The sequence below is a fragment of the Astatotilapia calliptera genome, chromosome 4, assembly GCF_964374335.1.
Source record: "Astatotilapia calliptera chromosome 4, fAstCal68.1, whole genome shotgun sequence".
NCBI lineage: Eukaryota > Metazoa > Chordata > Actinopteri > Cichliformes > Cichlidae > Astatotilapia > Astatotilapia calliptera.
The window spans coordinates 14735145-14757473 of NC_137425.1; the positions used below are offsets into that span (position 1 = coordinate 14735145).

Sequence of the window (22329 nt, forward strand, 5' to 3'; positions counted from 1 at the left end):
GAATCCTGGGTTGTGTGAAATCCCAGAAATACACCTTAGACAAAGTGAATCTGTGAACTAAGGTGTAGGTCTATTAGATTATGTTGTGGTGATCCTCGGGTTGGGGAATGGGTGTTCATACTGGAGTGCAAAATTAAAACCAAGATGGACAAGAAAAGTTCAAAGCCATCAGGTGCTCAGTTTAGAAAAAGAGAAAAGAAGAGGAGAAACGAGCAAAAGATACAGGTAAGCAGATGTGTCATTGGATAATGGCAGGTCATCCTGAAACAATCAGAATCAGAATACTTTATTAATTCCTAAGGAAATTATGTGGGTTACAGTTGCTCCAAGAAGAAATGGTAAAAATAGTAACAGTAACAGGACTAAACTCCAAACAATACATTAAAGTTTTATGTGTCAGAGGGAATGTTCGCCCAGGGTGCCAAACAGGCTAGGACCGCCACTGCGTGCAGGACACTGACCCTCAAGGCCTGGAGTTCGACACCTGTGCTCTAAAACTAGAAATATCCTGTCTCAGAGTGATGCTGAAAAACTAGTTCATGCATTTATTACTTCTAGGCTGGACTACTGTAATTCATTATTATCAGGATGTCCTAAATTATACCCATTATATTGGTATAATAGCTCCCTGTTAAATACAGAATTGAATTCAAAATCCTGCTCCTCACATACAAGGTCTTAAATAATCAGGCCCCATCTTATCTTAATGACCTTGTAGTATAGCACTTCGCTCTCACACTGCAGGCTTACTTGTTGTTCCTAGAGTATTTAAAATATTAAAAGTATTATTTAAAAGTAGAATGGGAGGCAGAGCCTTCAGTTTTCAGGCCCCACAATATAGAACCAGCTTCCAGTTTGGATTTGGGAGACAGACACTAACTCTTCTTTTAACATTAGGCTTAAAACTTTCCTTTTTGCTAAAGCATATAGTTAGGGCTGGACCAGGTGACCCTGAATCTTAGTTATGCTACTGGGGGATTCCCATGGTGCATTGAGTATTTCTTCTTCAGTCACCTTTCTCACCCACTATGTGTTAATAGACCTCTCTGCATTGAATTGTACCTGTTATTAATCTCTGTCTCTCTTCCACAGCATGTCTTTATCCTGTCTTCGTTCTCTCACCCCAACTAGTCGCAGCAGATGGTCGCTCCTCCTGGAGCCTGGTTCTGCCAGATATTTCTTCCTGTTAAAAGGGAGTTTTTCCTTCCCACTGTTGCCTAAGTGCTTGCTCATAGGGGGTCATATGATTGTTGGGTTTTTCTCTGTGTGTATTATTGTAGGGCCACCTTGCAATATAAGGAGCCTTGAGGCTGTTGTTGTTGCAATTTGGTGATCTATAAATAACGCTGAAATGAAACGAATAGTAATAATAAAGAACTTTTTAAAAAAAGTCTTCATCACCCAACATTGTTTCACGCCTTTATTATCAGTACAATGTGGCAGCAGATAATAAAACCTATGTTGATATTTTTAATCTAAGAACCTTAATGTAGTTTGGCAACTTAATGTTAGTGGCTCCATAATATAGTTATTTTTCTGTTTGCCTAAGAAGTGAAAGATCCCTGATTTGATTCTGGTTAGCAGCACAAATTCTTGTGTCTGTTGTGATGAGCTCTTGTGAAAAAGGGAACAGCTGAAAGTATTTTTCTCCCTTTTTTAATGTTTTTTTTTTCAGTGTATTTTAAGTATAGATGAAAATGCGTCTGTAAACTTTAATCCCATTGATTGATTTTAAACAAACAAACAAACAAAAAAAAAAAACCCCACTTCCTCTGAGGCAGGTTACCCATCTGCCACCCACTCCCATCTGCGCTGCACAAACACCTCCTCTTCCTGCCTTTCTCGGTTCTCCGTTCTGCTTTTCCTGCTCCCGCCTTATTCATGTTGGGTTTACCTTTCTATTATATGTATATGTAAACTTCTATTATATTGCAGTTGCAATAGTGCAGTCTGAGCCACACAGTTCCAGTTTGATTTTAACCTTATCCATTTGTGGACTTTGCTTTTTGCTCGATTTTTATTTTTTCCGCCTGTTTCCTGTTTGTGTCTCACTGCTTTCTTCACCAGCCTTTTCCAGCATTACTTCTAACAAAAGGTGAGCAGTTTAAACTTTTAATCTGAATTTAATATCAGTGTCTCTGATGATGTATGAGAGTGCGACGATGGCGCACTTGGACAGTTCTTTTAAAGTTGACAAACAAACAAAGTCTCCACTGTAGTTAAATCTAGCTTTTACCAATTACGCCAAATTGCCAAGGCCAAGCCTTATATACCCAGTAAGGACCTTGAGAAATTTATCCATGCCTTTATTGCATCTAGATTAGACTACTGTAACTCCCTCTATTTTGGCCTCCAATCCCCTTCTCCGCAGACTTCGGCTTGTTAAAAATGCGGCTGCACGCCTCTTAACTGGAACTGGCAGGTTTGATTCTATCACCCCTATCCTCGCTGACCTTCATTGGCTTCCCATCAAATACCGTATTGATTTTAAATGACTATTGGTTACCTTTAAAATTATAAATAACATTGCTCCCAGCTATCTTGTTAAACTTCGCAGCTTGTACACTCCTAGTAGATGGGCCTGTTGCTCTTAGTGCAACCTAGGGCGCGGTTGAAGACCAGAGGGGATCGCGCTTTTGCCATAGCTGCACCCAAACTCTGAAATAATCTTCCTATTTTGCTATTCCTGAGTCTGAATCAGTTCAATCTTTTAAATCGCGGTTGAAAACCTTTTTATTCAATTTAGCCTTCCCTAGTTAGTATTTGTATCCTGCAAATGTTCTTTTATGTAGTTTTAATGATTTTATTTTATTTTATTGCTGAATAATCTCCTAGTCGAGTTGTGTTTGTATTTTCTTTTGCATATTTTCACTGCGCTGCAGCTAATTAGTAGTGATGGGCAGATGAAGCCCCATGAAGCACTGAAGCTTTTCATCCAATTGGTTCACCCCAACGCGAAGCTTCATGAAGCTTCATTTGCTCTAGCAGGACACCTACTGGACGTAAAAATAATAGCTGGCATGAATTTGAAGAGTGTGGCATTTTGCACACAGCCTGTAAATGTCAACAACAAAAGGAGTGTGTAAAACATGTATATTGTAGTGATGGCAGTATACTGTGTATATTTATAGTGGCAGTATGGGAAATGATTATTTGGAAATGCTTGAAATGGAAATGATCATTTACTGTGAGGTGAGGTGTGGTTGGGGTGTGGACAGTGGTTGTGCTTTTGTAACGTTGAGGTATGGACAGCTACACACTGAGGCTTTGAGCCTCAGTCCTGCCTGTTCACATTTTATTCTGTAAAAACTAAATTTTCACTGCTTTTACGACCTTTTTAGTGGGGAGAACATAGCTAGGATTTAATGATTTAACAAATCTTTTGAATCCTTTGTCCTCCACAATGCTAAATGGCTGTGAGTCCTCAATCACCATGCTGACCAGGTCTTCATCTATTTGAGATTGTTCTCCTGAGGAAAGACAATAAAGACAAAGCACAAATATAAATATCACACACGTAACTTATTACAGTTGTATAATATTGTTATATCATTTAGTAACATTACTGCATCCTATATTATCATTGCATTTGATGGCTCACCTGGTCTTGCTCCACAATCGGTGTTCCCCTTATTCTCATGCAAAGCTCTGTAGTGCCTAAGCATGGATGAGGTGTTGTTGTTATATCCCAGCTCCCTGGCACATAGCAAACACTTCACCTTGTACAAAAGTAAAGACAGCTTAACATAAATTGTATTGCACCATCAGTATCATGAAAATACATCTTCTGTAGAAATTTACATACCTTGTTGGGAGGAATAAAATCAAAATGTTCCCTCACAGGGGAGGACATCCTCCTCTTCTTAGCTGGCTCCATTCTCTCCTGACTTTCCTCACTCTCATAAACCTCCAAACGGTCTCCAAACTCACACTAACCGCAACTCTCCATCAAACACCCACATTTTTGAATGAAGTCTGAGGGGTTTATATCGCTGTCATAGCTCGCGGCAAAGTTCGAACCACTTCATGAACCAGTCACGTGGTACAGCCGGGCAGCGAGGCTTCGGACGTCATCATTTTCAGCTCCTCCCATAAATGAAGCAAGCCTCGATACGCGCTTCGCGGAAACGCCCCCTCCATTACTCGACACACGCTCCGAAGCCTCGATACAGAACGTCCCATCACTACTAATTAGTGCTCTCCGCCTGTTGGTGTATTTATTCCGTTAGTTTCCTTTCTTTAAATTATTGTATTACTGTAAAACACTTTGGTGTACCGCTGGTTTTGAATGTGCTATACAAATAAAGTTCTATTGTATTCTGTATGCATTAAAGGATTAAAGTTGATCATGATGTCTAATCTTTAAAGCAGTGCTGTCTGGTTAAATATTGCATTTTATATTTCAGTTTCATTTCTTGGTCATGGATGATTTCGTAAGAAACACACTGCTTGAATGGGGCCTAAGTGATTGGGTGGAGAAATTTAAAGGTAAAGTATTGATCTGATTGACAGATATTGATTATTATTTGATCTGTTAACTGTAAAACAGCTTATAGAACTGTGCGGATTGCTTTTTCACTCATTAGCGAGAATTTCTGAAGCAAGTTGAGAATAATCTTTATCTCTTCAATTTTACTTTTAATTACAGATGAACAAATCAATGCGGAAAGTCTGTATTATCTAGATGATCGAGAAATTGATATTTTGATCCCAAAAGCTGGACCAAGAGTGATATTCAAGAATAACCTCAAGCTGTTAAAGGTAATTGATTTCTTTGACAATCATTTTTATTTTAGTGTACAGAGGTTTAATTTTTGTTAGAACTATCTTGATATTAAAAAAAATGTACTGGCAGTAACAATATGTAGCATAATTTTTTTTTAATTCTTCACTAATATGGATTTACAATGTTTTGGTGGTGCTAGAAAGAAATAAACACAAATCAAGAAATAGTCACTTCTTTTCAATTAAGTTACAAACTATTTTGTTTCCTTGAGATTTAGTATCTATACGAGAAATACAATTTTTAATACATGTTTAAGTGCTCAGTATTTTATTTGGCTTTGCACTTTTTATCTGCATGGTAAACAGGAGCATGAAGAAGCAGCTGGTTTGGTTCAGGTAAGGATTATAATGAATTTCAGACATTGGGCCAACTACCTGAGACAAAATAGAGTTTCATTCTGTTGCCTATAGCTGCGGGCCCATCCCCCGGGCCTCGGACCGGTACCGGTCCATGAGTCGTTTGGTACCGGGCCGCGAGAGTTGAGGCTCAGGTGTGAAATGTATAGTTTTCAGGGTTTTTATCGGTTTTCAGCATTATTTTGTTATCGTTTTTATCGTTTACTCGGTTTTCCTTGGTCTTTTCACGCGTGTTATGAATAAATTTTCTTTTTTTTCCGGTACCGGTACTAGTTTTATTTTGTTGGATTTATCCGCAACACCTTAAAGGGCGGTCCGTGAAAATATTGTCGGGCATAAACCGGTCCGTGGCGCAAAAAAGGTTGGGGACCGCTGGCCTATAGGGTTACATACCGATTGAATATTAATTTTAGTGACCTTTGATTGACATAACCGGATGTCAGTATTGCCAACGTAAATTACAATTTTACTGAATTTATGTTTACCCTTAGCCAGCAGTTTTAAATTTCCCTCACTGTCGCCTGTTCAGGCCATCTTGACTGATGTCTCTAGCTTTACATGTCTCAGAACAGAATCACCAATTACCAGAGTTTGATCCCCTGCGGGTGTGTCGCCAAGTAGGGAAAAACAATTAGACACATGAATGGGTTGGTGGTGTACCAGGGGCTTCCTCCTCATTGTCACCTAGGGCTGCCACAAACGATTATTTTGATAGTCGACTAGTCACCGATTATTTTTGCGATTAGTCAACTAATCAGATCATGCATCCATTGGACATAAAACGTACAAGCTTATTGCACCAGCAGCATCTGCTCTTATATAACTATCATTAGCTTACAGCTTTAAGTGTTTAAGGTATGTGGTAACTAAAAATAAAGACAAGATGATAGTTTGTTAAATTTTAATGAAATTTGCAGATTGTTTCGGTGAAGTTTAATAAACTCCTTGCTATCTAAAATATAACGGGACACCGGAGTATATTCTCGAGCATCTCACACTTCTGATAATCAGCTGTCTGCTTGACTTTTATTCAGCTGTGTAAAAACTATAACTTTAATCTCAGCCAAACTGATTTACTCAGGAACAAATAAAATACTAAAAAAAGGCCAAACAATAATATTTTTAAGTTATCTAAATGACTTATATATCATGTTTAACCTGAGTAGCGAAAGACGGTGGTGGGTTTGAAAACGATTTGCCGGGAGTCCAGTGTTCTCACGGGCTCTAGTGAGCCTTGAACCCCAGCTAGCTATCGAGCTAGTGGGTAACAGACGCCTCCGAAAACGTTGGAGCGCTTTTGAAAATATGTGTTGTCTTGATAAACTGAGCAGACATTTGAGGTTTACACAGCTACATTCTTGCCTGAAAATATGTTAAACGTTTATTTTGTGACCCAGAAAGAATAATAAGAGTAATGTTAACACTAACTAGCTGCTGCCATTGTTGGAAACTGAGCTGGGTCGCGCTATGAATTCTGGGACACAGCTACTTCTTCTTCTTCGGGGTTTAACGGCAGCTGGCATCCTTGTACATGCAGTGCTGCCATCTTCTGTTTCAGTCCGTTATTACACTCTTAAATCCTACTACTCATTCCTGCGTCTTTTGGGATCTTACAAAGCTTCAAACGACGTGTCGACTATTAAATCAGTCGTCAACAATTTTAATAGTCGACGTAATCGTGACTAGTCGACTAATCGTGGCAGCCCTATTGTCACCCAGTCATCTTGTTTCCCCGACTGCTCGGGACAATCTGCCAGAGGAAGCCAATGGAGCCTACACTACCTTCGGCTGTGCCCCGGCTAAAGGGGCCTGGCTAGCTACGGGATGTTTAAGGGTGTGAAGTCGAGTCTCCAATTCTGTGTTCCTGAGTGAATGGTTGAAGATTACACCTTGAAATACGTTATAAGTTTTTAATTAAATTGGCTACCCAGATAAGCTACACAAAAACACCACTGTGTGTTGGAACAAGAAGTCATACTCTAATGCAGAAAGCAAACACCAAGTGACCCACTGGTGACAATGTTTCACTGGCAGTAATTATATTTAATTGTATTAATTCTTAACTAATGTAGATTTTAATTGTTTTGATTGTGATAGGAAGAACAAAACTCAAATCAGGAACCAATTGTTTTTTTCCAAGTAAGTTAAAAACAGTTTTTTTCCCCCTTCAGATTTAATGTCCACATGACAAATACATGTTTAAGAGCTTAATATTAAACACTGCTTTGCACTTTTTATCTGCAGCTTGAACAGGAGCATGAAGAAGCAGCTGATGTGGGTCAGGTAAGGATTATACTGAACTTCAGACATTTGGGCCAACTGCCTGATACAAAGTAAAGCTCCATTCTCTGGTTTATAGAGACTGACCACTCTCTACAGAAGCCAATAAATGACTGAATCTAAAAACTTAATTCATAGGGAGTTGCGGAATATACATTTTGCCCTAACTAGGAGGTTTGCCAACCGTCTCTATAGCTCTTTGTGACTGGGACTTAATTATGCGAAAGAATTGCCTCATAGTATCACCAATGTTTACTAAGACGAAGGTTATTATAATTTATTTTTCATCAGTCTGCTGGCTAATAAAAAAAATCACTGCATTTACGTTTGTTGATTGTAAAACTTGTATGTTAGTGTCCTTTAAATGTTGTTAACGAACAATGCCAATGCAAATAGTGATCTGTATAGCTGATATTCATCCTCAGGTTTTGCCATCCACAAGTTCCAAAGGTAAGATATATACTATCTATTACATCTGATATTCATCTTTCAAAGCAGAAATATTTTTATTTTGACTAAATGATTCCATTGAGCTTAAGTTTGGATATCGAGAGAGACCCAGCCAACAAACGGATATTTTTTTGTGGCTTAGGAAAGCGAAAGTCGGATCTTCAGGCTGAGTCCCTCAAATGTTTCCCAGCAGCTAAAAGACGTTGTGACTCAGGTATTTTTCTTTGTTTCTAAACAACATATCCAATGAAATTTTTCTTGTATAGCAGGAAAAAACTTTATCATCAGTTTGCTGGTATCTGAGGTACTATATTAAATTTTTCTTATTTCAAATCAAACATTGAACAATCAACTTGTGCCATAAGTACTTGGTAAGTGGTCCATAAGAACCTGATACATTACCCTTTTTGGATATCAGTGTATCACATTGTGTGTTTATAATGGTTCATAATTCCTGCTAAACACTTCTTTACTTTCACTTTGACAGACACCAGAATATTGTCTGAAGTGAAACGCATAATGAAACAAATCAAGGACCAAATAAACGACAAAGAAGAACTTGGTGCTTTTATAAAGTGGGTATATAAACATTTAAGTAAGACCTTTTACTTAAGGTATAATGAAGCTTTATTTATATGAGATCCAGATGTCTTTTGTAAGACTATTCTGGTGAACGGAAATCATATACACAAGGTGTTCACAAAGAGATGGCTTTCTAATTTTGCGATACATTTCATTGTTGAATAAATTAACTCACATTTAAACTCTTGTTCCATAGGAATAAAATCAGTGATTTAGAGATTAACAAGAGAGAGCTTGTTGGTGTCTTTGGAAGAACTGGGGCTGGAAAGAGCTCGTTAATCAATGCCATCATTGATGAGAAGAATCTTTTGCCCACTGGAAGTATCAGCGCATGCACCTCAGTCGTGATTAAAGTGGAGGCTAACACACGTAGCTTAAAGTATGAAGCGGAAATTGAGTTCATTAAAGAAGAGGTACAATAAAATGAATGTTTATTTTTCACAGTATATGTATATATAAGTATGTATATAATAATTATATAATACATAATTATAATAATTATAATTTCTAGTTAGTCTGCATGACATTTAAGAAAACCCAAAGATTGTTTTTGTTTTTATCTTGTTTTAGGAGTGGCATGATGAATTATGGTCACTGAAAACTTACAAGAAAGGTGATGATGACTATCGGGACATGGTTAAAAAGCTGTCAGCCCTGTATGGAGATGAATGGAAAGACAAATCCCCTGAAAACCTTATAGAACCAAAGTATTTCAAAAATATTCCAGAATTTCTAGCGTCCAAGAGGAAATCTTTGAATTGTGACACAGTAAGGTCAAATGCTATTCTATTACTTACTATTACTTAGAATGTTTCTTGTTTTACTGAGTGAAATTTGTTTGCAAAGTCTGAAATTGATATAATTTATAGACGGCCTACTCTATGCAAATTGGGCTTTAACTGTTATTAAAAAAATGAAGAAAGAAAAAAAAATAGAAGCAGAGTAGAATATAATGCATCTTTGATAAGTGCTACAGACCAAAATCACAAAACAAATCTTTTCTTGCCTTATCAAACCTCAGTGCTGCTTTTGACCAGTTTGAAAACTAGATGTGATCAAAGGACCAAAGACAGAAACAAAAATGTGAATGTTTATTTACAATGTTTTCCAGCTGCCTCCTGCAGCTCAGCACACTGAGCTCCCTTGTCAGGTCCTGCCATCCTACTTAAATAGGGAAGACTGATTCTTATATAGACCTTTTCTACTTTATCTGAGCACTCAGAGAGTGGAAAAACAAAAACCTCATTGAAGAAAAGCATTTCAGACATATTCCAGAAATTTTAAACTCCATGAAGAAATCTTTGGAATGTGACACAGTAAGCTCAGAAACTCTAAATAATGCATTCTTTGAGAAAGTATTTATGTTTTCAGTTTGCGAGGACTGACATAATTTACTCTCGGCCGACTCTATAGAAATTGGACTAATTTAACTGCAAGTTTAGTGGATTTGTAACTGAGAACATTTTTATTTATCACACCTCCAAATCCATAAAATGACAACCAAATGTACCAGGGCAGGTTCTAATTCTTTTTGTTTTTTAGTTTTTTAACAGAATGAGTGATAGTCGCTGTGCAACTCAGCAAGTTCATCAAGGAATAGCTTTAAAAAAGGAGAAAAAAACAAACAAATTTGAGTTCCACTGAAATGGATTTAGAGGATTTGAAACAAACAAAAAGTCATGTTATGGATAGATGGTATGAGAAAAGCTTTCAAAAAGTTTTTCATCCTAAAGATGTCAGTATTAGCTCCTGAGGTCAAGAGTGTACATATGGTTGTACATACTTACATTAGCCTGTGCTGTATTTTGGGTTTTCTGCTCCTAATTTACTGTAATTGTAAGTTTTAGAAATTCAGTTAGGTATAGGTACGTATTCAGGTATAGTATCACTAAAAGCTACAATACTCACTACACGTTATCGTTGCTCTTCAGTCATATTTTACGTTGCACTACTTCTTTAATCCAATTTGAAGACACGTTCAGTGATTGTACAGGTTACGTGTCTTGCATTATCGTATTTATTTCATTTATTGCAGGCTCAAGAGCTATCTCAAAAACTTCGTATATACACAAAGGGTGGACCAAAGCAGGAAGATGGATCTAAAGCACAGCAGTGGTTTTGGCCACTAGTGAAAAGTGTGACTGTCAGGGTGCCACACAATGAGCTCCTCCAGCATGTCACACTTGTGGACCTTCCTGGAAATGGTGATCGTAACAAGAGCAGGAACGAAATGTGGAAACAGGTATTTTATTCACATCCACTGCATCTTGTTTTGTCCTGTGTTGTCTGAACATTGTTTTGTGTAATTATTTAAAATTGACATTCTATGATTCTCTTTCAGATTGTTGTAGATTGTTCTACTGTGTGGATAGTGGCTGAAATTACTCGAGCAGCATCAGAAGTTGAAGCCTGGGAGATCCTAAAAAGTGCACATGGCCTCATTGGAAATGGTGGTCAATGTCAGCAAATCCACTTTATCTGCACCAAGTCTGATCCTGCAGATGATCGGTAAGTGAATTACCAAACCACACAGTGCTGAATGTGTTGGCAAAAGTACTCAATAACTGATATCAAAAATCATATTAAAGACACATACTATTATCAAGACTAAGATAGTACCAGTTTACTAGAGAATGCATTTCTTGAAGAAAATTCAGTGTGAATGCTGACAGCTGAATCGTTTGAGTTGAATTTTTATAATTACTTAGTCTTGTACACCAGTGTGTACACTGAATACACCAACTCATTCACATGAGAGCAGAAGTTCACACTGAAGAAGTAGTTTCAGAGTTTGAAAGTAGCTGAACAGAATAAGCTGATTAAATGACAAAAGAAAATTTAGACTTTGTGAACTTCAGCTTTCAGCAATTCTGCACTTTGACTTTCAGATGAATGGTTCGGTGTATTTCAGCTCAATGGATATTTTTCCAACCAAAGGTTCAGAAGTTATGACATTTCATCTCAAACAATTCAGCTATCCACATTCACACTTGAGTTTTCTTTAGGAAATGTGTTCTCTAGTTATTCCTTTGTTGTTATTTCAAGGGCAGGGATTTTTTTTTTTTTTTTTTTGAAAAGACTTAAGGTGTTCCAATTGCATGTTAAAGAATAAATTGTGCCATGGATGTTAATGTCAGTGGCCATTTTGCTTATTTGTATTTTCATTGGATCATTGTAAAGCAGCAGCCATTTTTGTTTATTATTAATCTATGTCTTTAGCCGCTAACTAGTCTCACACCATTTGTCGCTTGTCTGTGAGCTGCGTGCTTCCATTCAGATTTTTACAATTTATACACTTTCTGAAATATTCCTCTTTTCTGCTGATAGGGTCACATTGACTTTGAATCACTTTCCTTCTTTTAGGCCATATTTCTCCCACACCGTTTGACTTAGACCCTACTGTTACACCAAATTGACCAGAGGAACTGTCTGCAAAACTAAGATATTTATTTCACTTCATTTCTACAGTTTTTCTGTCTCTCAAATCCCTCCCCATTCATGTGTATTGGAGAGTTAGCATGAGGCTAGTGTGAGGCACACAAATCCTCAGGTGAATTTTTTTTCTTTAACATCTAGATACATGTTCAATCATCCAAGTAAGTTAATCCCCAAAAGTTGATTCTGTTCAACTGGACATAGTGTTTTCAGTGGGAGAAATGTTTCGTCGTGACGAAAGCTTACTGCAGGTTTCCCCAGCCTTATAAACAGTACCCGGAAATTCACTCCCTGTTTAATTTCACCAACCACTTTTGGAGCAAAGTTTTTACAGAACATTTTTTAACTTGCACTTGTGACCTTAAATTTAAGCTCTACACAAACAAAAATCCACACATGTGTAGAACAACTTCTTGGGATCCCCACAGTTTTTAAAACACATCGATATCACGTTCACTTCCCAGTTTATAAGCCATAAGGCAACAATTCACTCTATTACAGCATCCCTCATTTGAATATAATTTGTGTACTGGTTTGTCTGTGTCTCACCATAGTCTGGGCCCCACCTATGAGGTAATACTCACCACAAGGCTCATCTACAGTTTGTTAGCTTGTCATGTGTCTCACTGAGAGGTTTAGTGGGTAAACTGCTACTCTTTCTGTGGGGGGCCATTGCGTATTGGCTGTAATGCATTCAGTGTGAATGCAGCAACGGCCAATGAAATAAAAAAAGATTGCTTACACAGAACCGTCAGAGAACAGGTTCAAGGCCTGGTAGGGACAAAGCTTGTGTTACATTATCAAAGGATAAACACCAGTTTGTACTTAGATAATGTAGGTAACATTAATTTTTCACATTACTTTATGATTTTATTTGATTGTCTTGTTTATTTGTAAATTATATTATATAGTGTTACCACCCTTGGGGCTGTGTTTCTGCATTAATTACCTATACTTTCATGAAGTACATTTGAGATGATATCCTGCTCGCTAAACACTGTTCATAGTGTTGAACTCTGCTTGTTAACCCCTAACTATGGTTGAACTTAGCTTGAGTAGATTTTTGAGGTGTTACTGCTCGTGAGGTTAGCCTTAGTTAGCTTTAGGTTTTAGGTTTAGTTAATTTTGTGCTGGTTATATGCCCAGTGGTCTGCAGTACGGGGCCCTGTCGGTTTTCTGTTTGAATTTTGCAATAAAACCTTTATTTCACTCCCTGTCCCCTAGCAGAGGGGGTTGTAACAATACCATGATAATCCTGTGTTGTTTATTAGGTGTATGCAAGGACACTGTTTTGCACCAGGAAGCATCTCTGTATAGACGGTATAATTTAGAAGGGCAGTAAAGAAAGTCTGCATGCAAGTATCCTTGGGCAAGATGCTGACCCCTGATTTGCTCTTGATTGATTGATAATATGTCAAGAGATTTATTCTAAATGACACTTCTTCAGCTGAGAGTCAGAGAGTGGATACACACACACGCTGCAGGTTTTACTTGCAAGGGCGGTCACAGAGCGCTCACACGAGAGTGGGGGCCCTGTGATCAGCGCTCTGTTCTTGCACTTGTCTTTATTTATACATGAGAAAAGTAATACAATAATGAATACATTTGTTCAGTGGAATGTTGGTAGGTGTGTGTGTGTGTGTGTGTGTGTGTGTGTGTGTGTGTGTGTGTGTGTGTGTGTGTGTGTGTGTGTGGTGGAATGTGGGAAGCAGCTCTTTTTCCTGGTAAGAGGTCAGAACTGCTTGTTGAGCTTCTTACTATCGCTGTGGGAAGATTCAGATAAAAATATCAGAACAAGTTTTTATAAAGAACAATCAGTTCTAAGTAATAAAAAGGTCATCATGCAGTATTCTATCACATGTAAACTTATATCATTAAAAGCTTATACTGACTACTAAGTACAATTTTTCATTGACATAATACTTTATTCATCCCGAGGGAAATTGGGTTGCTGCCAGCCTTGCCAGAGCCATCTTACCCTTCCGACCATACATACATTACGTCACATGGGGAAGACAGGTCAGAGAGGTATAACAATGGAAGGGGTTAGGGAGGAGAAAAAAGAACTCCCCAGACTGAGCTCCAACAGGGAGATCAGTTTGACACAGAAAAAAAAAACACCTCAGCACATAGCACATGAATCATCACATCTCACAACATAGAAGACACTTCCAAGGCGTTTGGAGGGGGTGGGGGGGTGAATGTAGGTCTGTGTCAGTGTACATGCGTGTGTGTGTGTGTGTGTTCCGTGTTCAGCTGATCATCTTCTTCTCCAAGATCTTATCCATAATGCGTTCAATAAACACAGTCTGTGTACTCACAGCCCTGCCCATCGTCTATCATGTCAGCCAGCCTTGTGGGACTTTGAACAGCTGTAGCCACTTCTTGTTCTTCAATAAGCCAGGTCCGAGCCAGCTCCAGTCAGCCAGAATTCTGTTATCGTGGTTCCGAATTAATAGATGTCATTCAATGTCCTCCATCAAGAGTGTCGCCAGACACACGGCGCAACCGACCATCTGATGTATTTATCTTAGTGTGAATGTTAGATATAAAACACTTGAATATAGAAAAAAGTGTTTGAATGAAATTTTTATTTAAAGAAATGAAAATAGCAGGTCTGTGCTCTATTTCTGTCAGTGAGCATTTCTAATGTTCTAAGATATGAACACAACACTGTCAGAAACCCACCCAGCTTATTTACCATTACAACATGACAGCAACACGAATAACTGAAACCTCCCGTTCATTCATCATTTAGCTCGTCACTTCAGCACAACTGACACAACTGTTTAACCAAATGATGGACGCTAGCTGTCATAAATCAGATAACCCTTCAAAACACAGCTGCATATTCGTTCTGTAGGTTTACTCTTATTTCAGATAACCTTTTTCTTACCTGTGGTTAATGATGACAGAGCTCTGAGATCTGATTTCTTCTCCAGAAGTGGCAACTCAGACTTGAAATAGCGCCGGAAAACCATAGTGGACAAAAGTATATTACATCTGTAGTGATTTAGCACTACGATACAAAACGAATGCGAAACAGTTTAGATCTGTTTGTCTAAGGTTGTGGGTTCAAGTACAGCATGGGACATGTTTCTCATTTTCCACTTTCAGCATGTTTGTCAAAAAGGTGCCGTGGTATACACATAGCTAAACATAACTTTATAGAAAATCACAAAGCGTTGTCCTTTTATACTTCAGAACAGGGTCTCAAACTCATGGCCCGGGGGCCACTTGCGGCCCACGTCACCCCCCCTTGCAGCCTGTATATTGACGTGAAGAAATATATTGCAATTTGGCCCTTTAAGTTTGTTGTTGAATGCAATGTTAAAATAAGTTATTTAAAAAATATTTAATATGAAGGAATATAAGCAGAGAGTACATTTATCTGACCTGCTGAAACCACATTCATCTTCTCGGGCTTTAAGGTCATTAGATCAGAGACTGCTGGTGGTACCGCGCACTCGTTTTAAAACTCGTGGTGATCGGGCCTTTCAGACTGTGGCACCACGGTTGTGGAATTCTCTCCCACTGTCTCTTCGCTGCACGGACTCCATTGATTCTTTTAAGAAACAGCTGAAGACATTTTTATTTAGAAAAGCATTTGATTAATTTCTTCTTATGCTGTTTTTATAGTTTTATTGTTTTACATTGTTTTATTTACTGTTATATTGTTTTTATATTTCCATTTCCTGTGTTGTAAAGCACTTTGTGATTTTTATCTGTGAAAAGCGCTATATAAATAAATTTTACTTACTTACTTACAAACATTTTGAGGAATTGTGTTAGTTCAGTGAGGGAGTTATTTGTAAATAAAACTATTTTCACTAGCAGTCAGAACTATTACTTTAACTACTTTGGTTTGCAGAATCTGTTTAAGCATGTGGCCATTTACCATTGAATGAAACCATAAACAATAAAAAAAAAAAAAGGTCAGGAATAATAGAAAGCACGATCCTTCAGAAAATAAAAAGAAGCACATTGTGCGCTGTCTATCTTGCGTGCTGCACAATATCATTTATTACTTAGTATCTACTGATATCTACTGCTAGCTAGTTTATTGTGATGGTGCCGTTTTTTTTTATTATGTTGCTCTTTGTTGTTTGCTTTCTCTTCTGTTTTTTTTCTCCATACAGGTGACCCAGGTGTTTTGTTTTTTTTCTTCCCCCCCTTCTCACCGTCTCTTCTCCCCTTTGGTTTTCTTTCTCTCCCTCTCTTTCTTTCATTCTTTCTCCCTGTCCTGTCGCCCAGTCATGTCTGTCCCGTTTGTAGGAACTGAAAATAAAATAAATTCATAATTATAATAAAGGTCAATCAAATGGACCAATATGGCAAGGCCATGATGATCCACTTGGTAAAATAAATCCGCTTGGCATCTTTCTTGGCCTTAAGACAACAATTCTGATGGCTAAAGATCCAAACGGGACACAAAAAAAAAAGAAAAAAGAAAAAAAAAAGAAGGCAGAAAAGCGGGGCCTGAAGTGGTCAGTCCTTTAATTATGCTGATCTTATTGACACATCTTTTTGAAGTGGTAAAGGAATCTTGCACTCAACATGCAAATCCTTTGAAAGACAAACTCAGCTATTTTCTTGATGTGTTGCTGTATGATTAAGCTATATGTTGAGTCCAGTTTTCTTTTCTATCCATTTAAGAGTTGCACACAACAAGGAAACCAAGAAAGAAGTGATGAACGAATTCCAGGAACTGAGTGTGAGTTTTAAAGATGTTCAAACAGTTTTCTGTAATGGCGAGGCAAAGCTTCATTAAAATTAAAACACATTATTTCAGGAGCAGTTCAGTGATAAAGGTTTCAAAGTGTTCACAGTGAGTGCTGTTGAGTTCCTGAAAAGAAAACGTGTAAAAGAAGATGACAATGGTAGGTTGTAAGCATGTCAGAATATTTTGTGATTAAAAGAAAACAATCTTATTCAATGCATATCTTGTTTTATTTTCCCTCTATGTAAACCAGGAAGAAGTTACTAGATTAAATTACTTTTATTTACAGAAATACCCAAACTTCAAGACTTCCTGCAAAATCTCAACGACTGCCACTCTGAGACAATAAACTATGTGAATGGAGCTTATGGGATTCTGTCTTTGATTGAAGGTGCCAGGTGCAGCAAAGCGGTGAGATCAAGTTATCTGTGTGGAACAATATATTAATGACAAATTGATAACTTCAAATGTTTCCATAACTCTGACACCTAACAAGATTTTAGTTATCAAGATTTTTTGACAGGAACTGACTGAAAAAAATTTCAAAATGATGAATGAAAATAGAGAGTTGTATTTATGTTATTACTGCTTTAATAAAAAATAAATATACTGTTTTAATTTCAGGGTGTTGGAAAAGCAGATGATGTATGTAAAGTTCTCGAGAAAAACATGAGAGAAGAACTTGATCAAGTCAAAAGAGCAGTTGATGAAGCGATCAAGGATTTTGAACAATGTCTTACAGAAGGCGTTAAAAATTCCAAAACCTCTGAAGAAAGACTGAAATTTTTTTTGGACCGTGATGTATGTATCTGAATTATAATTAACATCATAGCAACAGATTTTGACCTTTATATGAGCATGTGTTTTTAAAATGGTTTTCCAATTTGTTTCAGCAAGAGCCTAGTTTTTTCAAGACACTACAGGCTGTGGTTAGAAAAGACGGCATCCACCAAACAAAAAAAGGGGAACACATAAATCTCAACACAATGTTAGCTTCATGCTTGACTGACAAGATTGATGAAAAATTCAGAAAGACCTTCCCGTAAGAATAAACACATTTTAAACTGTACACTATACTTAAAATAATTAAAACAAACTTGTCAATACTGCCATCATGAAACATTTTTTTTCAGAAATGATGTTAAAGGCGGATCTTTCAGTGGAGTCATCAGTAGATTTTCACTTGACACAAAATCACTGATTCAAAAATACCAAGATGTCAAACTGCAGCTGATATTTCTCCAGACAGAGGTACGACATGAAACTATCCAGTTTGTCAGTCCATTATAGCAGAATTTACCTATTCACTCTACAAATACTAATTCTGTTTATTAACTCATCCATGTTTGATGCTTTTAAGGAGGATAAAATTAAGGCAAAACTCAACAAAATAATCCTAAAGGGGAAGAAAATCATCTACAACAGTCTAACAGAGACAATTGAGAAAAACATGAAAAAGTGCTATGAAGGTAAGAAGATTGTCAGCTTGTCACTGTAATAAATCACAATTGTACATAAAAAAATGTTTTGACAAAGTTTATTCTTTTCTTGTAGACGCACAAGAAATTTCTGGAACTGATGCACTGAAAAAAATGAGGAAGACTATTGAGACACATGTATCCTTAAATAGGAACATGTATGAGGATGCAAAAAAGACCATGATGAAGAAGATGAATGAACTGATGGTTTGTCAAATTATAACATACAATGAGACCAAGTATTGTTTTTTCTGTATTTGAGTGCTTTGGCTCAGTCTGAGCATTCTCTAAACCAGGGCTAGGCAACTCCAGGCCTCAAGGGCCGGTGTCCAGCAGGTTTTAGATATCACTCTGGGTCAACACAGCTGAATCAAATGATTAGTTTGTTACCAGGCCTCTGGAGAACTTCAGGACATGTTGAGGAGGTAATGTAGCGATTTAAATCAGCTGTGTTGGATCAAGGACACATCTAAAACCTACATGACACCAGCCTTTGAAGCCTGGAAGTTGCCCACCCCTGCTCTCTAAACATTAGTGAGGCTGCTGTTAATATTTTTATTTTTCAGCATTACAAAGATTTAGTCTGATACGATGGGTTGAACTGAAGAGTTTGAAGTATAAACTGGCCACAAGCACTCTAAACAAACATTAATTTAGATGTTTCAGGTGTTTCTAAACCTCAATATTTGACTTTGGAAAAAGTAATAAAAGCTCTGATGTTTAATTAGACGATCATCTGTAAGGAACTGGAGGAAACCATGGACCACTCCATTAAACACTCACTCAAGGCATCAACTTTGAGTGAGAGTCTCCCAGGTAAAGAAAATATAGGCTATAAAGGTGAATCATGTATGTTGAACAATGCCAAAGCATGTTTTATTTATTTTTTGTTTTTCAGATGTTTCAGGGGATCTTGAAACTGTGCAGCAACATTACAATGAAGTTAAGCGCAGTCAAGAGGGAGAAATGACATCACAGTAACCAGGTAAATATTTAAATGTTATTTCATGTCACAGAATTATTATTATTAACCATTTTGTGTTAAATTACTTTAATAGTTCCTGTGAATTCTCAAAGAGAGGGGGTGAAATCTGATGACAATCCTAAGCACCTAAATATACATTAACTTTTGTCATAATTTAAAGATCCGAAATAGCCATTTTAAATTACATATGGCCATTTAAGCTGTCCGCTTGTATTTTCATCATCTCAGCTAAAAAAAAAAACCCAGCTGGTTCTTATCTAACATTGGTGCCAGGTAATGTTATGCACCGGTGCCCTAAACAACCCCATTTCTCTCTGATAAAATGTTTGATTATATTCTTACGTTGGATGAGAGTTTTTTTCACTAAGTGTTAAAGTGTGACACCATAATGTTAGATTTACTTTAAAAGAAGTTTACTAGCAGCTGCTAAACAACTGCTAACAGTTGTGAAAACAGCAGCACTATCAACATAAACGTTCAGGACATGCTCAAAAACTTCCCTGAATATTGTCCACAGTCTTTGGACAGAAGTGACTTATTGACTCATATCAGACTGACAGCTGAGGTAAACATGCTGAATTAATTATTTCTGTGCACAGACAAAGTATTTGAATAATATCACCACTTATAATTTGTGTTATTTTACCCTTTTTACATCCGAGTCACCTCAAACATGTTAAAGTGTTTCCAAAAATGATTTTCTACACAAACAGTAACAGAAACAACAGATATTAAGATTTTCTATTCTAGGCTGAGGAGCTTTCAAGACATCTTAAAGCTAGCTGTAAGCACTGGCAATTTTACTGTTTGCCTGAGCAACTGAGTGTTAAAAATCTTTGTGCTTATTATTACTGGATGTTTCAGATTTACTCCACACAGTAACAGCAGAAACCTGATGACCCACTCAACATCTCTGAGGGAACACTGACCAAAAGCACGAGGTCTCCGGATATCACCACAGACGTTTCTGTTGTGTTGCCTGCTGTCTTTGAATGCTGTGTTTGACTTTTAATGAATTTGATGAAATGAGATTTTTCAGTCTTCACTGAGAGAAGCTCCTGGGTTTGAATCCAGTTTGAGGCCTTTCTGTGTGGACTTTGCTTTTTCTTCCTGTGTCTGTGTGGGTGCTCTCTGTGTACTCCAACTTCTTCCCACAGGCCAAAAACATGCGTGGGGGTTAGGTTAATTGGTGTTATTAGTTTTGTATTTTGTCATTCATTTTTATTTTTCATTTCTGTTTAGTTTCAAGACTTACAATTTCAATTTATTTTTCATTGTTTGAAAATGTTTAGTTTTAGTTGGGTTTTTATTACTGTTACGTTCTGATTTTATCTACTGTTTTTTTCTTTTAATCAATTTTAAATCATGCTTTTTTATTGTTTTTTAATGTCTCTGTAAAGCACTTTGAATCACCTTGTTGTTGAATTGTGCTATATAAATAAACTTGCCTTGCCTTACTGTTAATTTTTTTTTTTAATTACTTTTGTATTTAGTGGAAATATGAGACAAAATTTAGGAAAACCAGTGGAAACAATAGAAATGTTTCACTTTTTGAAAACAGTTTACCCATTTGTCTTGTTACATGTCCAGTGTCTCAAACATGTCCATCAATACCATGTCAGGCACATTGTAATAACATTTTTACCAAACTAACAAATACTGAAACTAAAACTATTTCCTCTGATTTGTATTTCAAATGAGGTCATTTAATCATTTCTGTTGTTTGTTTTTATTTTGTTTAACTAAAATATTCATATCTAGTCTCAGTTTTTAGTTTAGTTTTAGTTGAGTGTAATAACCTTAGCAACCTATTCAGGGTGTACTCTGCCTCTCGCCTGACAACTGGGAAAGGCTCCAGCATCCCTGAATTGGATAAGCAGAAGAAAATGGATAGATGAAGATTTTTAAGCATGAATTCCTCCCAGGGTTTTTAAGGTTTTAATTGTGAGGGTCTAAACCAAAAGGGCAGCACTCTGTGCAAAAATGTTTTGATATCTATTTTCTCCATTTTGTTGTATTTGTTCATTATTTGTAGACCCTAGTTATACAGAAAATTATACAGCGGTAGAACTACAATGTTACAGATTTTTTATATCTGTAACATTGATTTTATATTTTAGTGCTTTAAACCACAGGGATACTGTGATATTCAGATTCTTTCCAGTTTCAAGGATTCAATTTAAGTAAATTTGAATATTTTTTTTGTGATGTATTTGTCAGTTTTATTCTTAAACTTCTATAGCACATGTCTTATGTATACCATTTTACTTAGATTTCTAACCTAAATATTAATTTACTGTAATACAATGGTTTCTTTGGTTGTCATAAGTAATAAAGCAGCAGCAAAAATATGTCTCACCTTCTACTTTAGTTATTATATCATATTGTTTTCTGTTGTTTCTATTCTGTATTGATTCTATATAGTTGTAAGATGGAAACATGGTTTTTCAAACCTTGTTCTTGTGTTTTTTTTCTGACCCTACAACTAAGCTACCTGCCAAAAAGTATTTTGCAGTACCACAGTAGCTTGTAACAAAGAGCAAAATTATCTATGAACTGTAAAGACTGAACCACAAACCATTTATCAACCAGAAGTCAAATGATTGTGGATCCTGCTTCGTCAAAAAGGGTTCTTGTCTAAGTGGCCTTACAGGTCAAATACAATCCTCCAGTCTTTAATCCTCCATCTCTCTTCTATAATTCCACAATAATGAACTTTTATGGCCAAAGTTACCTTTTATAACCTTTACATTTACTGTTTCACAAAGGGTTAAAAGACCAATGTCTACAATTTAGACTTTTTGAATGCAGAATATTAAATTAAAGAAATTTAACAGGAGCAAAGGAAAAATCAACTAATAATAATCATCGCTTAATAAAAGCCCTTGAATTCGACTTATGTAATTAACCTACTCTAATGTAGATTCCTAAGACTGATTTTGGGAGGAATGAGATAAAGGAGGATGGGCTCATCCAGGCCTGAAGATGATTTAACAATTTGGACATGTGTTACACCCCCTTCCTTCGTCTTACCAAATGTGGTTTGCTCTGTGAATCCCATTCTGTTGTTTCTCTCCCTCCCTGTAAAATTTCACATTGAGAAGTTTGGGAAAAGCTTCAGTCATTCATTACAGTGGTCATAAGATCAGTTTTATCACTCTGCATAATTCAGCAAGTCAAACTTAACAGTTGCATGTTATTTGTTGTGTGTCGCTGGGTTGTCGACTTTGACAGATAACATTGACAATTTATATTTT

General features: G+C 36.9%; 2 protein-coding genes across 6 annotated transcripts; one reads left to right on the forward strand and one right to left on the reverse strand.

The window, feature by feature from the left end:
* The first annotated feature begins 1690 nt into the window (after window positions 1-1690).
* LOC113020775 (nuclear GTPase SLIP-GC-like) lies at window positions 1691-21423 on the forward strand. Of its 5 annotated transcripts, XM_080300283.1 has the most exons (24): window positions 1691-2095; window positions 4407-4488; window positions 4649-4761; window positions 5092-5121; window positions 7240-7281; window positions 7387-7425; window positions 7848-7872; window positions 8015-8086; window positions 8360-8447; window positions 8651-8867; window positions 9025-9222; window positions 10490-10696; window positions 10796-10962; window positions 16546-16603; window positions 16682-16769; window positions 16899-17020; window positions 17234-17410; window positions 17503-17651; window positions 17743-17860; window positions 17970-18078; window positions 18164-18294; window positions 18816-18903; window positions 18986-19072; window positions 19937-21423. In XM_080300283.1, the coding sequence occupies exons 2-23, from the start codon at window positions 4422-4424 to the stop codon at window positions 19066-19068; spliced, it is 2388 nt and encodes a 795-aa protein (XP_080156409.1). In that variant the 5' UTR covers window positions 1691-2095; window positions 4407-4421; the 3' UTR covers window positions 19069-19072; window positions 19937-21423. The 5 variants fall into 5 exon arrangements, with proteins under 5 accessions (XP_080156409.1, XP_080156411.1, XP_080156412.1 ...); XM_080300285.1 differs by lacking the exon at window positions 7387-7425; XM_080300286.1 differs by lacking the exon at window positions 7240-7281.
* LOC145428265 (uncharacterized) lies at window positions 3242-4325 on the reverse strand. The gene is made up of 3 exons (XM_080300307.1): window positions 3806-4325; window positions 3602-3719; window positions 3242-3470 (listed from the first exon to the last, which is right to left on the reverse strand). Exons 1-3 carry the CDS (start codon window positions 3875-3877, stop codon window positions 3310-3312), a joined length of 351 nt encoding a protein of 116 aa, XP_080156433.1. The 5' UTR covers window positions 3878-4325; the 3' UTR covers window positions 3242-3309.
* Window positions 21424-22329: the final 906 nt, after the last annotated feature.